Source organism: Hemitrygon akajei, chromosome 10 (assembly GCF_048418815.1).
Source record: "Hemitrygon akajei chromosome 10, sHemAka1.3, whole genome shotgun sequence".
Taxonomy (NCBI): Eukaryota; Metazoa; Chordata; class Chondrichthyes; order Myliobatiformes; family Dasyatidae; genus Hemitrygon; species Hemitrygon akajei.
Genome location: NC_133133.1, coordinates 164,717,298 through 164,735,650, shown reverse-complemented (window position 1 = coordinate 164,735,650; position 18,353 = coordinate 164,717,298). Strand labels below are relative to the sequence as shown.

At 40.0% G+C, this 18,353-nt stretch overlaps 2 protein-coding genes across 2 annotated transcripts in view; both read right to left on the bottom strand.

The window, feature by feature from the left end:
- ptprq (protein tyrosine phosphatase receptor type Q) overlaps positions 1-18,353 on the bottom strand; it is a 167,236-nt gene that overhangs the window by 62,856 nt on the left and 86,027 nt on the right. Inside the window, exons 32-38 of the mRNA XM_073059606.1 lie at positions 17,364-17,546; positions 13,441-13,542; positions 13,103-13,223; positions 8,438-8,595; positions 5,523-5,662; positions 1,665-1,833; positions 1,382-1,533 (exon numbers count right to left, since the gene is read on the bottom strand). Of these exons, the coding sequence (XP_072915707.1) occupies positions 1,382-1,533; positions 1,665-1,833; positions 5,523-5,662; positions 8,438-8,595; positions 13,103-13,223; positions 13,441-13,542; positions 17,364-17,546 (1,025 nt within the window). The remainder of the gene's footprint in view (positions 1-1,381; positions 1,534-1,664; positions 1,834-5,522; positions 5,663-8,437; positions 8,596-13,102; positions 13,224-13,440; positions 13,543-17,363; positions 17,547-18,353) is intronic.
- LOC140734915 (large ribosomal subunit protein P1-like) lies at positions 8,767-9,256 on the bottom strand. Its single transcript, XM_073059607.1, has one exon. It carries the CDS (start codon positions 9,158-9,160, stop codon positions 8,822-8,824), a length of 339 nt encoding a protein of 112 aa, XP_072915708.1. The 5' UTR covers positions 9,161-9,256; the 3' UTR covers positions 8,767-8,821.

Genomic DNA, 18,353 nt, shown 5'->3' with positions numbered 1-18,353 from the left:
TCAGTTGCATCCGCTCGTGTGGCTGTTGGACACAACACCATGCTTAGAGTGAACAGTTTGAAATGCCATTATAGTTGCATGTTCTTGAGTATGTTCAGCATTTGGGCTGATGGACACCAATTCAAAAAGCAGTGATTTTTAAATATTTTGTTTTTTTATTTGACTTTAAATACTGTATGAAGACTAGGAAAGTGATGAAGAATCTGAACATGAGCTAATGACCTGCACAGGATGTCAGGAAATGTATTGTTGGGTTACAACACTACGTCATGCAGAAAGGCAATGAAGGCAGTTCATTATCTGCACTCAATGTCAGAGCTGATTTTTTTCATTTACAGTCAATCAAAAGAACATGGCAGTATGCACTTGATGAATTCCTCTGCCGATAACTATTAGGAACCAATACACAGATTTATAGTACTAAAATACCGGCAGTGTTCTAGTTTCATCAGTCCTAATGAAGGTTCTCTGCCTGAAAAGTTGACTGTTTACTCGTTTCCATAGATGGTGCCTGAGCTGTTAAGTTTCACAGCATTTTGTGTGTCCTGTTCAGTGTTCTGATTTGCTCTGTACTTCATTTAAATATATAAGTTGTTACAAGGTTAAATGGTAGCTTGTCTTTTTTATACCTTGATAACTATTTCTATGAAAAATTGGCATAACATCTTAATTGGGCGAAATGTAAAATAAATGTCAAAATGGCTGAGGAGACGTGTCTAGTGTGGTAGTGTGGTGGGAAGTGCTTGTTGTTCTCACTTTCAGCTTCCACTGCTGGCTAGCAGTCTTGCGAAAAGGAGAGCTGAATGTGTAAGTCTCTCCCTGCCAATACATAGCCTTTCCAACAGCAAGCCTCATGTAGTGCCTCCTCGCTGGCAATACACAGAAACTGAACTTCTGTTGGACTCAGGCTGAACTACAGAGGATGGGGAGGAGGTCTGGCCCCTGCATGCAGCACGCAGGCTCACTGGTGTGTGAACGCACGCTGGCACTTGTGAACCAGAACCCCAGCTATGGGTAAGCAGCCCCACTGCCTTGTGGGCAGGAGAGACGAAGGCTATGGGAGTAAACCCAGGCAGCAAATCTAGAGAGGAGCTCCTATGGCAGGTGGACATCATTGAACTTCCTTCCAGCAGCTCCTGCAGCTAAGCTGATAGCAAGTATATTGCTTTGCAGAGAGGGGTATCTTGATGACTGGGCATCTCAGGATCTCCATGCCTTCCACCCAGGCTTGTGATGACGATCATCTCTGCCCATTGCCCTTCAAGACAGACGGATGCCAACCAACCATATACACACACATACTTTGAGTATCTTGAGTACTTTGACTGGTATACCAGAATAAATAGAATACTCAAATCAAAACTAAAGCTTCAAGTGGTACCTTAAAATATATACTTCCATTTGTGTTGTCAATTATTTTAAAACTGTAGAGTTCCACAATACCATTTGGCATAGGACTAGGTTTCCAGCTAACCAAGACGGAATCTGCTGTATAGTTTATTATCACCAGGTCTTGCGGAGGAGCTGACGGCACTGAAAAAAGTTTCAAACCAGTCACAAAATTATGCACAGACTGCCTATCTTAATTGGCTAATTAAAATTTAGTTTAATATCTCAGTCACTATATGCTATTGACTCCCAAAACATCCGAATTACAAACTTACCATCTTCCTCAGTGTGTACATCAATCAGTTCACTCATCTGAATTTCATCTGTCAGGGAAGAGCAGGCTAACATCCACAGTTTATAGTGACTGAATTTGGTCAAGTTGGCTAAAATTACAGATGTATTAACACTGTCACCATTAATGACCTGCTCAAAATCTGTGACATTCTGAAAAGCAGAAATAAATATGTTATTGTTTGTTCCTTTTCAGGCATTTAACACAACAAAAATATTAAAATAAGTTAAACATATGCACTTCTATTTATAATTTAACATTTCATAATGCTATATTATATCTACATTTATATTTTAGGCCATAAGACCATAAGATATAGTAGCAGGATTATGCCATTTTGCCTACTGAATGGCAAGTCTGCTGCACCATTCCGTCATGGTTGACTTATTATCCCTCTCAACCCCTTTCTTCTGCAATCTCCCTGTGACCTTTGATGCCTGTCCTAATCAAAAATCTATCAATCTCCATCTTAAAAATACCCAATGATCTGACCTCCACAACCAATGGTAGCAATGAATTCCTCAGATTCACCACCCTCTGGCTAAAGAAATTCCGCCTCATCTCTGTGGTAAAGGGATGTCCTTCTACTCTGAGTCTGTGCTCGTTCGATCTTGACTCCCCCACTAGAGGAAACATCCGCTCCATGTCTACTCTATCCAGGCCTTTCAACGTTCAATAGGATTCTATGAGATCCACCCCCCCCTCCACCATTCTTCTAAAAACTCCAGCGAATGCAGGCCCAAAGCCATCAAGCACTCAAGCATTAAATCTTTCAGTCCTGGAATTATTCTCACGAACCTTCTCTGGACCCTCTCTAAAGCTAGCACATCCTTCCTTAGACCAAAAATTGCTCACAATACTCCTGGTGCGGTCTGACCAGTACCTTATAAAGCTAAGGTTTTATAAGGCATTGGTCTTTTTCTGATGTTACTGTATGCATTTAATCTTAGTATTTAAATCATAACTTTGAACCACTGAAAACAGAAAGACAGTGCTGGAGGACAGATAAGAAGATTGCTTAAAGAACAGAATAAGCCAGATAATTACTGAAGCGATAACCTGATGGTGCACAGGCTGACAAAATTCCAAATGAGTTACTCCAGTCCAGAGGCTGATGTGAAGATTGCTACACATTCTATTAAAGCAGTAATTTAGATTCAGAAACTCATTCCCAGCTGATTACATTAGTAAGGCATCAGTTGAACTGGAGACGATAACTTACAAATTAAAAATACATTGGAGACAAGATTAAACAACTAAAGGATGACAGAAATAAAGGTCATATAGTCCTTAAATTGTTCTGAAACAAATGAAGATTAATTTGAAGTAGGCCAGGATAGTTTACTATATTTAGAGTCCAATCAATGCCAAGGAGCAATCAAAATTACATTCCGGAAGCTTTATACTTTTGCACACTGTGCAACAGAATTTATATCAAAAATCTACTTATAATATTGTATTCAATAAGAACACGATCTCTGATATTATATATGCAGACAGGCAACTGGAGATGGACAGTATTCTCAACTGACATAGAGCACTCACCTATTCATCTGCACAAAATTCTGCTAGGTAACCAAGATTTGCAAATTTGCACAGATTTCATACATGGAAACAGGTCTGATGTGAAGGTTTGAGACTTACTTTGGAGTCGTTTAAAGAGCCTGCACCTGCCTGCTTTAATTGTTTGGTATTTAATAATCATGCCAACTCACTTCTCCTTCCCAAAGTTCCCATAGCCCTTTGTATTGTCATCTCCCAGACCACAGTGGTCAGCACCATCTACCCATTTTTCCACAATCTTTACCTAATCTGCTCAACGATTAATATCCCATAACCATCCCTGTCAAACAGTGTCTATCCAAATTAGTGCATGGTCTGCAAGAATTCTATGATATTATCTCCAGCAAGATGATTGAAGCTCTGTACAATATCATAAACATGAATTGTTAAGGTATTTTTTAGCAATAATCTGTATAATCTTACTTCAAATGTCATTGATATTCACAAAAATAATTTTCAGTCATATGGCTGGCTTATTAGGTAGTTGACTGATGCCCCCTTGCTGAAGCCAAGCACAGCATGAACACCATAGACTCTACCTCTGACACTGTCACTGTCAAATGTCTAGAGGGCTGCCCTCAGTTCTCCATCCTGCCCTCATGTTTTATGCTTTCTTCTCATGAAGGGAGCAAAATAAGAGTCCCAAGAGTGAAAGTATTTTGAATGAATGCACAAAGAACAGCTAAATTAATCTCTTTAATCTACTTTTTGCTGGAATCAGTAAGTTCGGCACCATTCTCCTTCTGTTAATCTCAAAGCAAATATTCAGTAATGCCTGCTGTAGTTCATTAGGGAAATTTTCCCTTCAATGCAGGGCAGTATCACCATATATAAAAGGGTTTCCACATCATTACCCCAATGTTTTCCATTCCATCCTTAATTTGCTGTATCCCTATAAATATCAGAGGTGAGAATCAACTCATTCAGATCGTTGTCCCATTAGGTGAATTTAAAAACTCTGACAAGTGTTTTGCATTTACCTCTGCCTTTCCTGCATGAAACCAGACTCCCTTTACCACTACGCTGCTCCCATTACACTGGGATTTATAAAGCAAGCCTGTTGTTATCAGTTTATTTCATATTCATAGAAACATAGAAAACCTACAGCACAATACAGGCCCTTCAGCCCACAAAGCTGTGCCGAACATGTCCTTACCTTAGAATTTACCTAGGATTACCCATAGCTCTCTATTTTTCTGAGCTCCATGTACCTATCCAGGAGTCTCTTAAAAGACCCAATCGTATCTGACTGCACCACCGTCGCTGGCAGCCCATTCCACACACTCACCACTCTCTGCATAAAAAATACTTACCCCTGGCATCTCCTCTGTACCTACTTCCAAGCACCTTAAAATTGTGCCCTCTCATGCTAGCCATTTCAGTCCTGGGAAAAAGCCTCTGACTATCCACACAATCAATTCCTCTCATCATCTTATACACCTCTATCAAGTCACCTATCATCCTCTTTGGCTCCAAGGAAAAAAGGCCAAATTCATTAAACCTGTTCTCATAAAGCATGCTCCCTAATCCAGGCAACAACCTTGTAAGTCTCTTCTGCACTCTTTCTATGGTTTCAACATCCTTCCTGTAGTGAGGCGACCAGAACTGAGTACAGTACTCCAAGTAGGATCTGACCAGGGCCCTATACAGCTGCAACATTACCCCTCAGCTCCTAAACTCAATCCCACGGTTGATGAAGGCCAATGCACCGTATGCCTTCTTAACCACAGAGTCAACCTGCACAGCAGCTTTGAGTGTCCTATGGACTCGGACCCCATGATCCCTCCGATCCTTCACACTGCCAAGAGTATTACCACTAATACTATATTCTGCCATCATATTTGACCTACCAAAATGAACCACCTCACACTTATCTGGGTTGAACTCCATCTGCCACTTCTCAGCCTTGTTTTGCATCCTATCAATGTCTCGCTGTAACCTTTGACATCCCTCCACACTATCCACAATACCCCAACCTTTATGTCATCAGCAAATTTACTAACCCATCCCTCCACTTCCTCATCCAGGTCATTTATAAAAATCATAAAATGTAAGGGTCCCAGGACAGAGCCCTGAGGCACACCGCTGGTGACCGACCACCATGCAGAATATGACCCGTCTACAACCACTAGTCAGTTCTGGATCCACAAAGCAATGTTCCCTTGGATCCCATGCCTCCTTACTTCCTCGTTAAACTTTGCATGGGGCACCTTGTCAAATGCCTATTCATTAAAAAATAATCAGACACTTTTACAGCTAAAGCCAGAAAATGCCATACCTGTGTAAAATAACCTGAAATATTTCTGTAGTGAACAATGTAGGACTGAACACTTCCAGCTGGTTTAAATGGATGATTCCAAAAGACCTGAATGGAGGTGGAACTTCTGTTGACATAGGAGATAGTGCCCTCAGGGTTTGCTGCAGAAAAAGGTGTGTATTAGATCTATAGTTTCCTTTGAACTTAATCCTTTGAAAACCAGGCAAGATTCCATCTGGAATACTGAGGCTAATTCTCAACATTTCAATGCAGAATCAGTTTGATAGTGTTCTCATAGACATACACAAGGGACAATGTCTTCTCCGCTAAATCACAGAATCATAGAAATCTACAATACATTACAGGCCCTTCAGCCCACAACATTATGCTGACCATGTAACCTCCTCTATCAACTTCCTAGAATTACTCTACCACATAGCCCTCCATTTTTCTAAGCTCCATGTACCTATCCAAGAGTCTCTTAAAAGACCCTATTGTATCCGCCTCCACCACTGTTGCTGGAGTGCATTTCACACACCCACCACTCTCGATGTAAAATCCTTACCGCTGACATCCCCCTTGTACCTACCTCCAAGCACCTTAAAACTATGCCCCCCCCCCCCACCATGTTAGCCATTTTAGCACTGGGAAAATGCCTCTGGCTATCCACACGATCAATGCCTCTCAACATCTTATACACCTCTGTCAGGTCACCTCTCATCCTCTGTCATTCCAAGAAGAAAAGGCAAGTTCACTCAACCTATTCTCATAAGGCATGCTCTCCAATTGAGGCAACATCCTTGTAAATCTCCTCTGCACTCTCTCTATAGTATCCACATCCTTCTTTTAGTGAGGTGACCAAAACTGAACACAGTACTCCAAGTGGGGTCTAACTAAGTTCTTATAGAGCTTTATCATTACCTCACGGCTCTTGAACTCAATCCCAAGGTTGATGAATGCCAAAACCCCTTACACCTTCTTAAGAACACTGTCAACCTGCACAGCAGCTTTGAGCATCCAATGGACACTGACCTCAAGATCTCACTGATCCTCCACACTGCCAAGAGTTTTGCCTTTAATGTTATATTCTGTCTTCAGATTTTACCAACCAAAATTAACCACTTCACACTTATCTGAATGAACTCCATGTGTTACTTCTCAGCCCAGTTTTGCATCCTCTGGATGTCCCGCTGTAACCTCTGACAGTCTTCCAGACTATCCACAACACCCCCAACCTTTGTGTCATCAGTAAACTTACTAACCCACCCTTCTACTCCAGGTCATTTATAAAATCACAAAGAGGAGGGTTCCCAGAACAGATCCTTGCAAAACACACACTGATCACCATCCTCCATGCAGAATACAAACCATCTACAATCACCCTTTGCCTTCTGTGGGCAAGCCAATTCTGGATCTACAAAGCAAAGTCTCCTTTAATCCCATGTCTCATTACTTTTAGAATGAGCCTTGCATGGGGAACCTTATCAAATGCCTTACTGAAATCTATATACATTATATCTACTGCTCTACTTTCATCAATGTGTTTTGTTACTTTCCCCAAAGAATTCAATCAGGCTCATAAGGCACAACCTACCCTTGACAAAGTCATGCTGACTATCCCTAATCAAATTATGTCTCTCCAAATACTCATAAATCCTGTCTCTCAGGATCTTCTCCAACAACTTGTCCACCATTGAAGCAAGACTCACTGGTCTATAATTTCCTGGGTTATCTCTACTCCCTTTCTTGAATAAGGCAACAACATTTGCAACCTTCCAATCCTCTGGTACTTCTCCTGTCCTTATTGGTGATGCAAAGGTCATCACCAGAGGCTCAGCAATTTCCTCTCACAGTGGCCTGGAGTAGATCTCATCTGGTCCCAGAGAACTTAACTGACTTAATACCTTTCAACAGCTCCAGCATATCCTCTTTCTTAATGTCTATACACTCAAGTATTTCAGTCCGCTGTAAGTCATCTCCACATTTCCAAGGTCCTTTTCCCTAATGAATACTGAAGCAAAATATTCAGTAAGAACCTCCTCCGACTCCCGTGCACATGTTTTCACTATCACACCTGACTGATCCTATTCTGACACGGCTCATCTTCTTGCTCTTTACATACTTGTAGAATGCTTTGGTGTTTTCCTTAATCCTGCTCACCAAGGCCTTCTCATGGCCCCTTCTAGCTCTCCTAATTTCATTCTTGAGCTCCTTCCTGCACCTTTGTAATTTTCTAGAGCTCTAACAGTACCTATTTTCTTGAAACTTTTGTTAGCTTTTCTCTTCTGCTTAACTAGATTTGGTTCTTTTACCCTACCATCCTTTCCCTGCCTCAATGGAACATACCTATGCAGAACACCATGCAAATGTTCCCTGAACATTTGCCACATTTCTGCTGTGCTTTTCCCTGAGAACATCTGCTCCCAATTTATGTACCCAAATTCCTGTCTAATAGCATCATATTTCTCCCTACCCTAACTAAATGTTTTTCCCAAATTGTCTGCTTCTGTCCCTCTCCAGTGCTATGGTAAAAGAGATAGATTTTGTGTACAAGATTTAATGGATATTTAATGTCCATAATTGAAAGTACAAAGAGAATGTATTGTTTTATTCATGTATCATATTCATCAATAATATAATTTTTTAAGGATAATCGTATAAGAAATATAATTGCACGAGCCCTCAAGTTTGTTCTACCATTAGCAGAAATCATGCTTGACCTTCTACTCAACACCACTACCTGCCTGATCTCCATTTTACAATTCACCTGGATTACAAGAATCCTTTGATTTAGCCTTGACTCTACTACCAACTGATCCACTACAGCCCTCTGGAACAAATAATCTAATTGATTCACAAACTTGCAGGTGAAGGAATTCCTTTTGACTTCAGTCACCTATTACTCAAAAGCTTTAAGAATCAGGAAGGATACTTACAACTTTCAGAAGTTCGAAAAGTGATGTTGTTACTTTTCATTCCACCATCACCAAATTTAGTACTTGCAGTTACAAAAGCATGATATTCAACATTACTCAAGTCCTTCAGAAATACAGAAGTTCCTGTCTCATTTACAATGAGTTGTGTTGTTGCATTCCTTTAACAAGAAAAGGCATGGAAGTGAAAGCAATTACATTATTCCAGATCATAAGATCACAGGAATCAGAACCAGGTTTAACATCACCAGTGTATGTTGTAAAAAATTTTAACTTTGCGACAGCAGTACAATGAAATACATAATAATAGAGAAAAACAAGAATTACAGAAATTTATTTTTTTTTTTAATTTCTATTTATTTATTTGTAACAAATACTTCATGGCACTTAATCAAAGAGACCAAAGCCCATGTCATCATCAGACTCCTCAGATTCTTCCTGTTTCTTCTCTTCCTTTTTCTCTTCCGCAGCAGGAGCAGCAGCAGTAGCAGCTGCGGCAGTGGGAGCAGCAGCACCTCCTCCACCACCACCAGCACCAACACTACAGATCAGACTATTAATGTCAATGTTTGTCAAAGCCTTAGCAAACAGACTGGGCCAGAAAGGCTCGACATTAACTCCAGCTGTCTTGATGAGGGCATTAAGCTTGTCTTCGGTCACGGTGACTTCATCGTCGTGCAGGATGAGAGCGCTGTAGATGCAGGCCAGCTCGGATGTGGATGCCATGGCGGGTTGGATGGTGCTAGTCGCCGGCTGGGATTCGGCCTTAGCTTCGATCGAAGGACAGAGCACCTCAGAACAGAGTCAAGGTAGGAAGAGCTACAGAAATTTGATGGCAGAGGGGACAAAGCTGTTGCTGAATCGTTGAATGTGCATCTTCAGGCTTCTGTACCTTCTTTCTGATGGTAGAAATGAGAAGATGGCATGTCCTAGGCGATGGGGATTCTTAATGATGGTTGCCACCTTTTTCAGGCACTGTTCCTTGAAGATATCCTGGATACTACAGAGGCTGGTACTCATGATAGAGCTGACTAATTTTACAACTCTCTGCACCTTACTTCGACCCTGTGCAGTAGCCCCCCCCCCCATCCCCCACCAACACCAGGCAGTGATGCAGCCAGTCAGAATGCTCTCCACAGTACATCTGTAGAAATTGTGGGCAGAAAGCTCACCTTAATTTTTCCATTCACTTTCCAATATAGAATCCAATTATTTCTGATATAATTCTGTTTTTTTCTCACACTACCCTCAAAAGTCTAATCCAAGAACAATTAACTGTCTCTGGCATTATTTTAAAGATAGTAGGGATAAGCTCCCAATGGCACGCACCTCAAATAGCCTCTGAAAACCAAGTCCAGCTCTTGGCCTTCACGTGTGGCTTCTCTACTAAGCCCAATGGAAACCTTTCTACTGACAGGAGTTGGAGCCAAGGCGGGTTACCGGTGCCTTAATCCCAGTCACTTTGTGCAGATGGGGTTTGTTAACTATGTTGGCAGCTCATCTACAAGAGGGAAGACTCTGATCTCAAACCTCCACTGCCTTACAGCTAAACCTCTTCATGGGGAAGGCTTTGGGAGTAAACCCTGAGGAAAACTCCAGGGCTAGAGTCCCTAAGGCAGTCCTACATTGAGTTCAATGCTGAGTGGCAACTCCTGCGATGCTGCTGGTGCCAAACCGCATGGGTCTCTGCTGTTCCTCTTTGCTCTCTGTATTGTCCTTGCTTACTGACTTGCATATCACGTAGATAGCTGGCATGCTACATCCGTGGTTGACTCCAACCAACAGAGAGCCACAAAAATTTTTTAAAGAGGCAGCTGATACAGACTTTAGGAATGTGGAACCTTTAATGTTGGAACTGGCATACAATAATAGAAGGAACATATTAAGAGGTTCAATATCTTTAAAAGTTCTTGAAGCACCTAGCTCTGATGAAATATACCCATATTCTTAACAGGAGAAAAGTGAGGGTTGGGAAGAAATAAGTGGCAAATGGAGGGTGGTGGGGGCAAGTGAAGTGGTAAAAAAATTATTGCTTTTCTAATCCTGTTTTGACAGCAAGGAATTTCATTTGACTTGGTATACATGACTATAAGCTAATGTGAGAATGCTGGAACACCGGAGAGTGTGTACGGTGGTTTCCTTCTTTGCAAAGAGAGAGAGAGAGATGGTTAATTACAGACCAGTCAGCCAAATATTGGTGTGGGAAATTAATCAGTTAAAAAATTCTGAGAAAATAGCTCAGTGGAACAACAAGTACGTGAACAGACATTTATTTTCGCAACTCAGCAGTATGCAGCTACATTTAGCTGCTGGCTTTCCATAAACATTGAAGATTTGGCCAATAAAGGGTTAAAATTAAAACATCATTATATCAGTGACATGCGGACTCACTGTCGTAAATTCTGCACAGAACTGCTGGCAGTTCAGCATAAATTGGCTGCCTTATTTCTGCAGGGCTACATAGTTAAGTTTTCGAAATATTTGTGCAAGAACACAGAATTTTTGAGCTTGTTGACCATTCTTTTCTAATATTTTCCTCAATGTTCACCAGTGGTAAAGTGCAAAGTTGGGCTAATCATCCAAAAATTGTGATGTGGGATCCTCCCAAAACATCAACATTAGGTTTGCAAACATGAGAAAATATGCAGATTCTGGATATCCATAGCAACAAGCACAAAATGCTGGAGGAACTCAGCAGGCCAGGAAGCATCTATGGAAAAGAGTGAAAAGTGATTGTTTTGGGCTGAGACTCTTCATCAGGTCTCATAGAAACATAGAAAATAGGTGCAGGAGTAGGCCATTCGGCCCTTCAAGCCTGCACCGCCATTCAGTATGATCATGGCTGATCATCCAACTCAGAACCCTGTACCTGCTTTCTCTCCATACCCCCTGATCCCTTTAGCCACAAGGGCCATATCTAACTTCCTCTTAAATATAGCCAATGAACCGGCCTCAACTGTTTCCCGTGGCAGAGAATTCTCATTTCCATAGATGATGCTTGGCTTGCTGAATTCCTCCAGCATTTGGGGCATGTTGCTTTGGATTTCTAGCATCGACAGATTTTCCCCTGTTTGTGAACATCAGGTTTGACTGGGCACAGGAAATGACCCTGCCTTTATTTGAATGAAGTGAAGTGGCTGCAAGGTGAGACTACCTAAACTGAAAAAAACAAATAATTAAAAATTATAAAATAGTTTATATTTCAGTGAACTGTTGTAGTTTGTTTAGATGTTTGTACTTAATATGTCCTTAAATGATTTAGCTTTAAAACATCCGTTTTTTAATATTTTCACTAATATATGCGTTCTTAACTGACAGATTTTTAGAACTTGGAGACTGCAAACTTCACACAGGAAGTATTAGGTCAAGGTTGATTACAAGAATTACATAGTTTTTTTTAAGAACAGCTAAGGCAAGGGGATGTTAGATCTGGTTGTTAACGCTATATTCAGAAATTGATGCACATACATGGTCAACTTAAATGTTCAGGCTACTAAAGTACAAAGTAAATTTATTTTCAAAGTACATATATGTCACCATAGACAACCCCGAGATTCATTTTCTTGTGGGCATACTCAATAAAAACCTATAAAAATAGAACAGTGGAAGACTGCACCAACTGTGTGTACAACCAGTGTGCAAAGATAACAAACTGTGCAGATACTAAAAGAAAGAAAGATAATAAATAAATAAATAGATAGATAGGTAGATAAATAAGCAAGCAAGCAATAAATATTGAGAACATGAAATGAAGAGTTCTTGAAAGTGAGTCCATATATTATGGGAACATTTCAGTGTTGGGGCAAGTGAACTTAGGTGAAGTTATCCCCACTGGTTCAAGAACCTAAAGGTTGAGGGGTAATACCTGTTCCTGAACCTGGTGGTGTGAGTCCTGAGGCTCCTGTAACTGTTTGCTTGCCCCTACCCCAGTGCCAGCCTCTTCCCCAAACCTAACCAATGCCACAGTCTCACTTCCATTATGATCAGAAATGAATGGGTTACATGGCTGAAGTTCATTGTCCTGATTTTAATATTCCACCTAACAGAAACCTCTGTTTCTACAACGTTAAAATGATTCCCACTATCTTGGAGATAACCTTAAGTAGCTATCTATTCTATTTCAAATGCTAACACTTTAAAGTAAGTGGAACAGAAATCCTTCACTATCTAAAAAGGATATTAATGCATCAGTATGTGAAGTGCCCACACAAGTTTCCCAGACTATGAGATTACATGGTATTTAAATCTTTAGAAATTGTGTACAACAGAACAGGTCCTGCCACCTTGAGTCATCAAGCTGCATGCTGTGTGATGAAGGTAGGAGGGAGAAGGTCAGGCTGTTGAGGTGAAAAGGTGTTGGGACATTGGGTCTGGAGTTGAGAGAGTCAAGTTGGTGGGTCTCAGCAGCATTGGGAACCTGTGGAATGGCTATGATAAGAACGGGATTCTGGTGGAGAGGGTGAGTTAGCAGGGTAGTAATGAACAACAGTAGTACTTATCAAGCATAAATTATTCCATGTCAATCTGTTTTTGGTTATTTAGGGCTCCAAAGTACATTAGAACAAACAGACCAAAAATCCATATAAACATGGTATTTTTTGGTAGAATTATTTTGCAATAGATGTTTTAAAATAGACAGTTAATGTTAACCAATGCTTTAAGTCTTACCATATAGTGACTGTGTAACGCAGAAGCACTCCATTTGGTTCCAAAGGGGGCTTCCATGACAAAAGTACAGTGGTAGAAGACAATTGCTTTGCTGTTAATGATTGAGGAGGGGAGCCAGGAACTATGGATTGTGGATAAAAAAAGATTCATGTGCGCTACATGAGTATAACACAATATATCAGCAAAATATGAACAATGATATGCATTCATATGAACAATGATATAATTAAAGACAAGTTTAATTCTTGTCTTTGTGAGTTAAAAATTAAGTACTGTCGAATCATAAATCTTGGAGTAACAGCTTAACAAAAACATTTAAGTTTCTCCACAATGCTTACCACCTTCCCCAGTCAAAATATATATTGGTTGACTTTGAACTCCTTCACCCTTGCTTGTACTTGCTGATATTTTTAAGGTGTAATTTTCATTAGCACTTAAGCCTGTAAAATGTGAACACAGAAATTAGTTTTCTTAGAATTCTATGTATATAGAATAGTTATCCCAAAATAATCTTTCCAGTCATGAAATTCATTTAGCTTCCAATGAAAGTTTGTTGCAACATGTTTTTGTAATCCACCAGCGGATTAAGATCAGTGTCAAAAACATGTTGCAACACTTACACCACGGATGAAAGTAAATGAACAGTAAATATAAACTGTATCACACAGACTAGAATTAAAAAGTGAGAGTTCTCCTAATTGCTTATATTCAATCATATTGTAAATTATATTTGCACAGATTTCTTATATTCAATATTTATAATGAAATTATTAATAAACTCCAAAGGAGAAAATGTAGAATTTCATTGGAATGATCAAGTACAGAAAGTTACAGTAGTATCCTGATATTATCACAGTGAACAGTACTGCTACCACACAGTTTCAGCACCTTGGCTTGATCCTGACCTAATATTGTCCATGTAGTTTGTATATTCTCCATGTGACTGGGTAGATTTTCCCTGGGTGCTCTGGTTTCCTAGCACATCTCAAAGACACTCTTTTAGGTTAACTTGTTGTGTGAATTAACAATGATGTTGGTGGGTGGAAAGAGAATAATGTTTGTGAGAGGAACTTCGGAGCTGCTCTGAGAGAAAGTAGGGTTCGAAGGGCTGTATGGTCTCTTGTGAATTTAATGTATTAAATATAGGAATTTAATATAACAGGTAGATAGGGTAGTTAAGAAAGCTTAAGAGGTGTTAGCTTTCATAAATTGAGGGATCGAGTTTAAGAGACGCGATGTAATGATGCAGCTCTATAAAACTCTGGTTAGGCCACACTTGGAGTACTGTGTCCAGTTCTGGTCGCCTCACTATAGGAAGGATGTGGAAGCATTGGAAAGGGTACAGGGGAGATTTACCAAGATGCTGCCTGGTTTAGAGAGTATGGATTATGATCAGAGATTAAGGGAGCTAGGGCTTTACTCTTTGGAGAGAAGGAGGATGAAAGGAGACATGATAGAGGTATACAAGATATTAAGAGGAATAGACAGAGTGGACAGCCAGTGCCACTTCCCCAGGGCACCACTGCTCAGTACAAGAGGACATGGCTTTAAGGTAAGGGGAGGGAAGTTCAAGGGGGATATTAGAGGAAGGTTTTTCACTCAGAGAGTGGTTGGTGCGTGGAATGCACTGCCTGAGTCAGTGTTGGAGGCAGACACACTAGTGAAGTTTAAGAGACTACTAGACAGGTATATGGAGGAATTTAAGGTGGGGGGTTATATGGGAGGCAGGGTTTGAGGGTCAGCACAACATTGTGGGCCGAAGGGCCTGTACTGTGCTGTACTATTCTATGTTCTAGTTCTATTAATATAACTGTGTTCAGAGGAGTTCCAGCTCCATGATGTTTCTGAGATTTTATGAAGTCAGGGATTAATTGTAATAATACAGAACTTTATGCAGAATGTTATCAACAGTATAAGCCACTTTGCTCAAGATTGTTGGTTCATACCCAAGTCAAGTATAAGCAAAGTAACAGTAAAACTTGTCATAGGATATGGAACTCTACAGCACAGGAACAGGCCCTTCACCCCATCAGTCGGTAGCCAAACAATTTATCTGTCTATACCCATCAAACTGTATCCGGATTATAGCCTTACATACCCCTTCCATCCATATATCTATCCAAATTTCTCTTAAACATTGAATTCAACCTAACATCCTCCACTTGCACTGGCTGCTTGTTCCACACCCTCACCACCCTTTGAATGAAGACATGCCCGCTCATGTTCTCCTTTAACATTTCACCTTTCACCCTTAACCTATGACCTCCAGTTCTAGTCTCACCCAATCTCAGTGGAAAAAGCCTGCTTGTATTACCCTCAATTTTGTCATACGTCTATCAAATCTCCCCTCAAATCTTCTACGTTCTAGGGAATAAAGTCCTAACCTATTCAACCTTTCCCTATAACTCAGGAGCTTAAGTCCCAGCAACGTCCCAGCAACTTGTAAATTTTCTCTTATTTTTCAATCTTACTTACACCTTTCCTGTAGGTAGGTGACCAAAACTGGACACAGTACTCCAAATTAGGCCTCACCAATGTCTTGTACAACGTCGACATAACATCTCCTATGCTCAAAATATTGATTTATAAAGGCCAATGTGCCAAAAGCTTTCTTTATGGCCCTATCTACTTGTGATGCCACTTTCAAGGAATTATGGGTCTGTATTCCTAGATCTCTCTGTTCTACTGCACACCATGCAAGACATATTCTGCTTGGTCCTCCCAAAGTGCTATATCTTACACTTGTCTGCATTAATTTCCATCCACCATTTTTCAGCCCATTTTTCCAGCTGGTCCAGATCCTGCTGCAAGGTCTGATCATTTTCCTCACTGTCCACTACACCCCCAATCCTGGTGTCATCCGCAAATCTGCTGATCCAGTTTACGGCATTATTATCCAGATTGTTGGTAACGATGACAAACAACGATGGACCCAGCACCAATCCCTGTGGCATTTGTGATAGAAAATACATTTCTTTTTGTGCTTACACAGTGTGGTGCATCATACCTTCTTTGAAATTTACTACCACTCTTATTATGGTTTAACACGTTAGACATGCAGTCTCATATATAATATCACAATTAGGAGTCAAGAAATGTAATTTTAATATCAGCTCTGAGAAAGCGTTCCTGACCTGAAATTTTAATCAGTTTTTTTCCACAGATGCTGGCTCACTGGCTGAATTCTTCCAACATTTCTGTTTTTACTTATTACTACTACCTGGTATTAGAAGCTATAAAGTCTCCCACACGGCAATCTATCTTATTTTTGAAAATTGTACATCTTATTCTGATTTACTGAGTGTTATGATAACAAAACAGGGTTTTTCAAAGATTACCATTTAAAAATTTAATTCCTCCTCAATTCATTTTGCACCATTCCTCTGAACTTCATTCCAAATTCAACTTCAAATTAATCACAACCTTTCAAAGGCCCCAATTACATTGACAGGTTTCGCAGACTATGAAGGTGTGGTGAGGTCTCACCAGCAATCAAAATGGTTCTGCGAATCTACATGACTGTCAGTGATGAGCCAGCCCCTGTACCATGCTAAAATACAGGGAGCCAAGATCCCAATACAAGGTTGTGCTGAAAGAAGCAGTGCAACGAGTTAGCAGAATGACGAATAAAAATGCATTCAAATTTAATTACTTTAACCATCGAGAAACCTCGACATGTATTGCATTGCAATACTTGTATCAGAAAGGGTTTCCAAACAACACACACAAAATGCTGGAGGAACTCAGCAGGCCAGGCAGCATCTATGGAAAAAAGTACGGATGACATTTCAGGTTGAGACCCTTCAGCAGAGTTTCCAAGCAAATGAGAAAATCATGTGATTTACTAATTCTGTAAAACTGTCTATGAAGTATGCTCCTTTCAATATACATCCTGATTAAACATGGACTGCAAGAAAGGACAGTTGAGATAGATATAAATCAAATCTGTATCTCACATGTACCGTTTTATCATAACAAGAAAGACCTATAGCTTTTCTATCATTTTGCATTTTCTAAAGAACATCAGCAAAAGAAATCCTGCACATTTTCATGAGGTGTGACGTCCCTTTAAAAGATCACTTATTCTCTTAAATAAAATCCTGTGAGAGCTTCATCCCAATTAGTATGCTATCACACTATTTGAAAACGTTTGCTAATTCTGAAATTTTAATGCTTTGTAAACAATGAAAAAAATAAACTTTAAGATTAAGCCTATAATCAAAAGGTATCAATTAATCTCATTGATCTTACTTTAACTTACCTCTTACAGTGATGGACAGATTTCTATGGTGCGCAGTGAACTGCTCACTATAATTTGGGGCAGTCAGGTATAGTGTGTAATACTGTACAATTCCATTAGGTGTTGATGGTGGAAGAAATGATATTAAAACATCCAAAAGAGCAATAAATACATAAGTGATATTTTCAGGCGCACTCTCAGGAACTGTGAATAAATAATTAAAAAAAACATTATTCAGCTCTGCAATAGCTTTTTATTAAATAACGCAGAAAATGCTCAAACAAGTCGACAGAAAAAGAGTTAAAGTTTCAAATCTAAAGAATACAAAGTTGCAACTTCTGATGTTTTAACTCTTTGTTTCTTGCCTAACCTGTGAATATTTTCAGTGTTTCTATTTTATTTCAATTTTTCAGTTTGATTATCAGGCCCTGGTGCAATTTCAGTGTTTGCCATCACTAATATTCTGGGGTTGGCTTGTTTCAATTTCTTAAAATCCAGAATAGGGGAGGTAAACTAGAAGGATTTCCTGTTCCTAATGGTTACTATGTCTTCTGTCTGGAAATGCCTGCAGTAGACAGACAATCAGCCCAAAAATTGACTAAGCCAAGCCGTGATGAAAATTTAGCCTGATGATTTCCATCCTCCCACCAGCAGACACGTGAGTCTGCAAACTGTATGTCCACTACATACGAAGCACCTCAAGAAACAGGAAAGCATCTTCATCTTCAGCGATGAAGGCCTGATTCTGAGCAGGTCCCTCGGGCAATGCCTCCATTCACAATGCTTGGCTGACTGCAATCAGAATCATGACTAGGAGCTTAGAAGTGAGCACTTCCACCTTATAGAGCATTCACTTCTGACTCCAATCTCCGTACACCAGTGGCTTTATGAGAAGAAGAAATTGCTTCCTCTTAATGTCATAAAACAAATTTTAGAAAATTTGATTACGTTAATCATGATACAGTCCTCCCATGACAGTACTGAAAATTATAACTGAAAGTCATTATCACA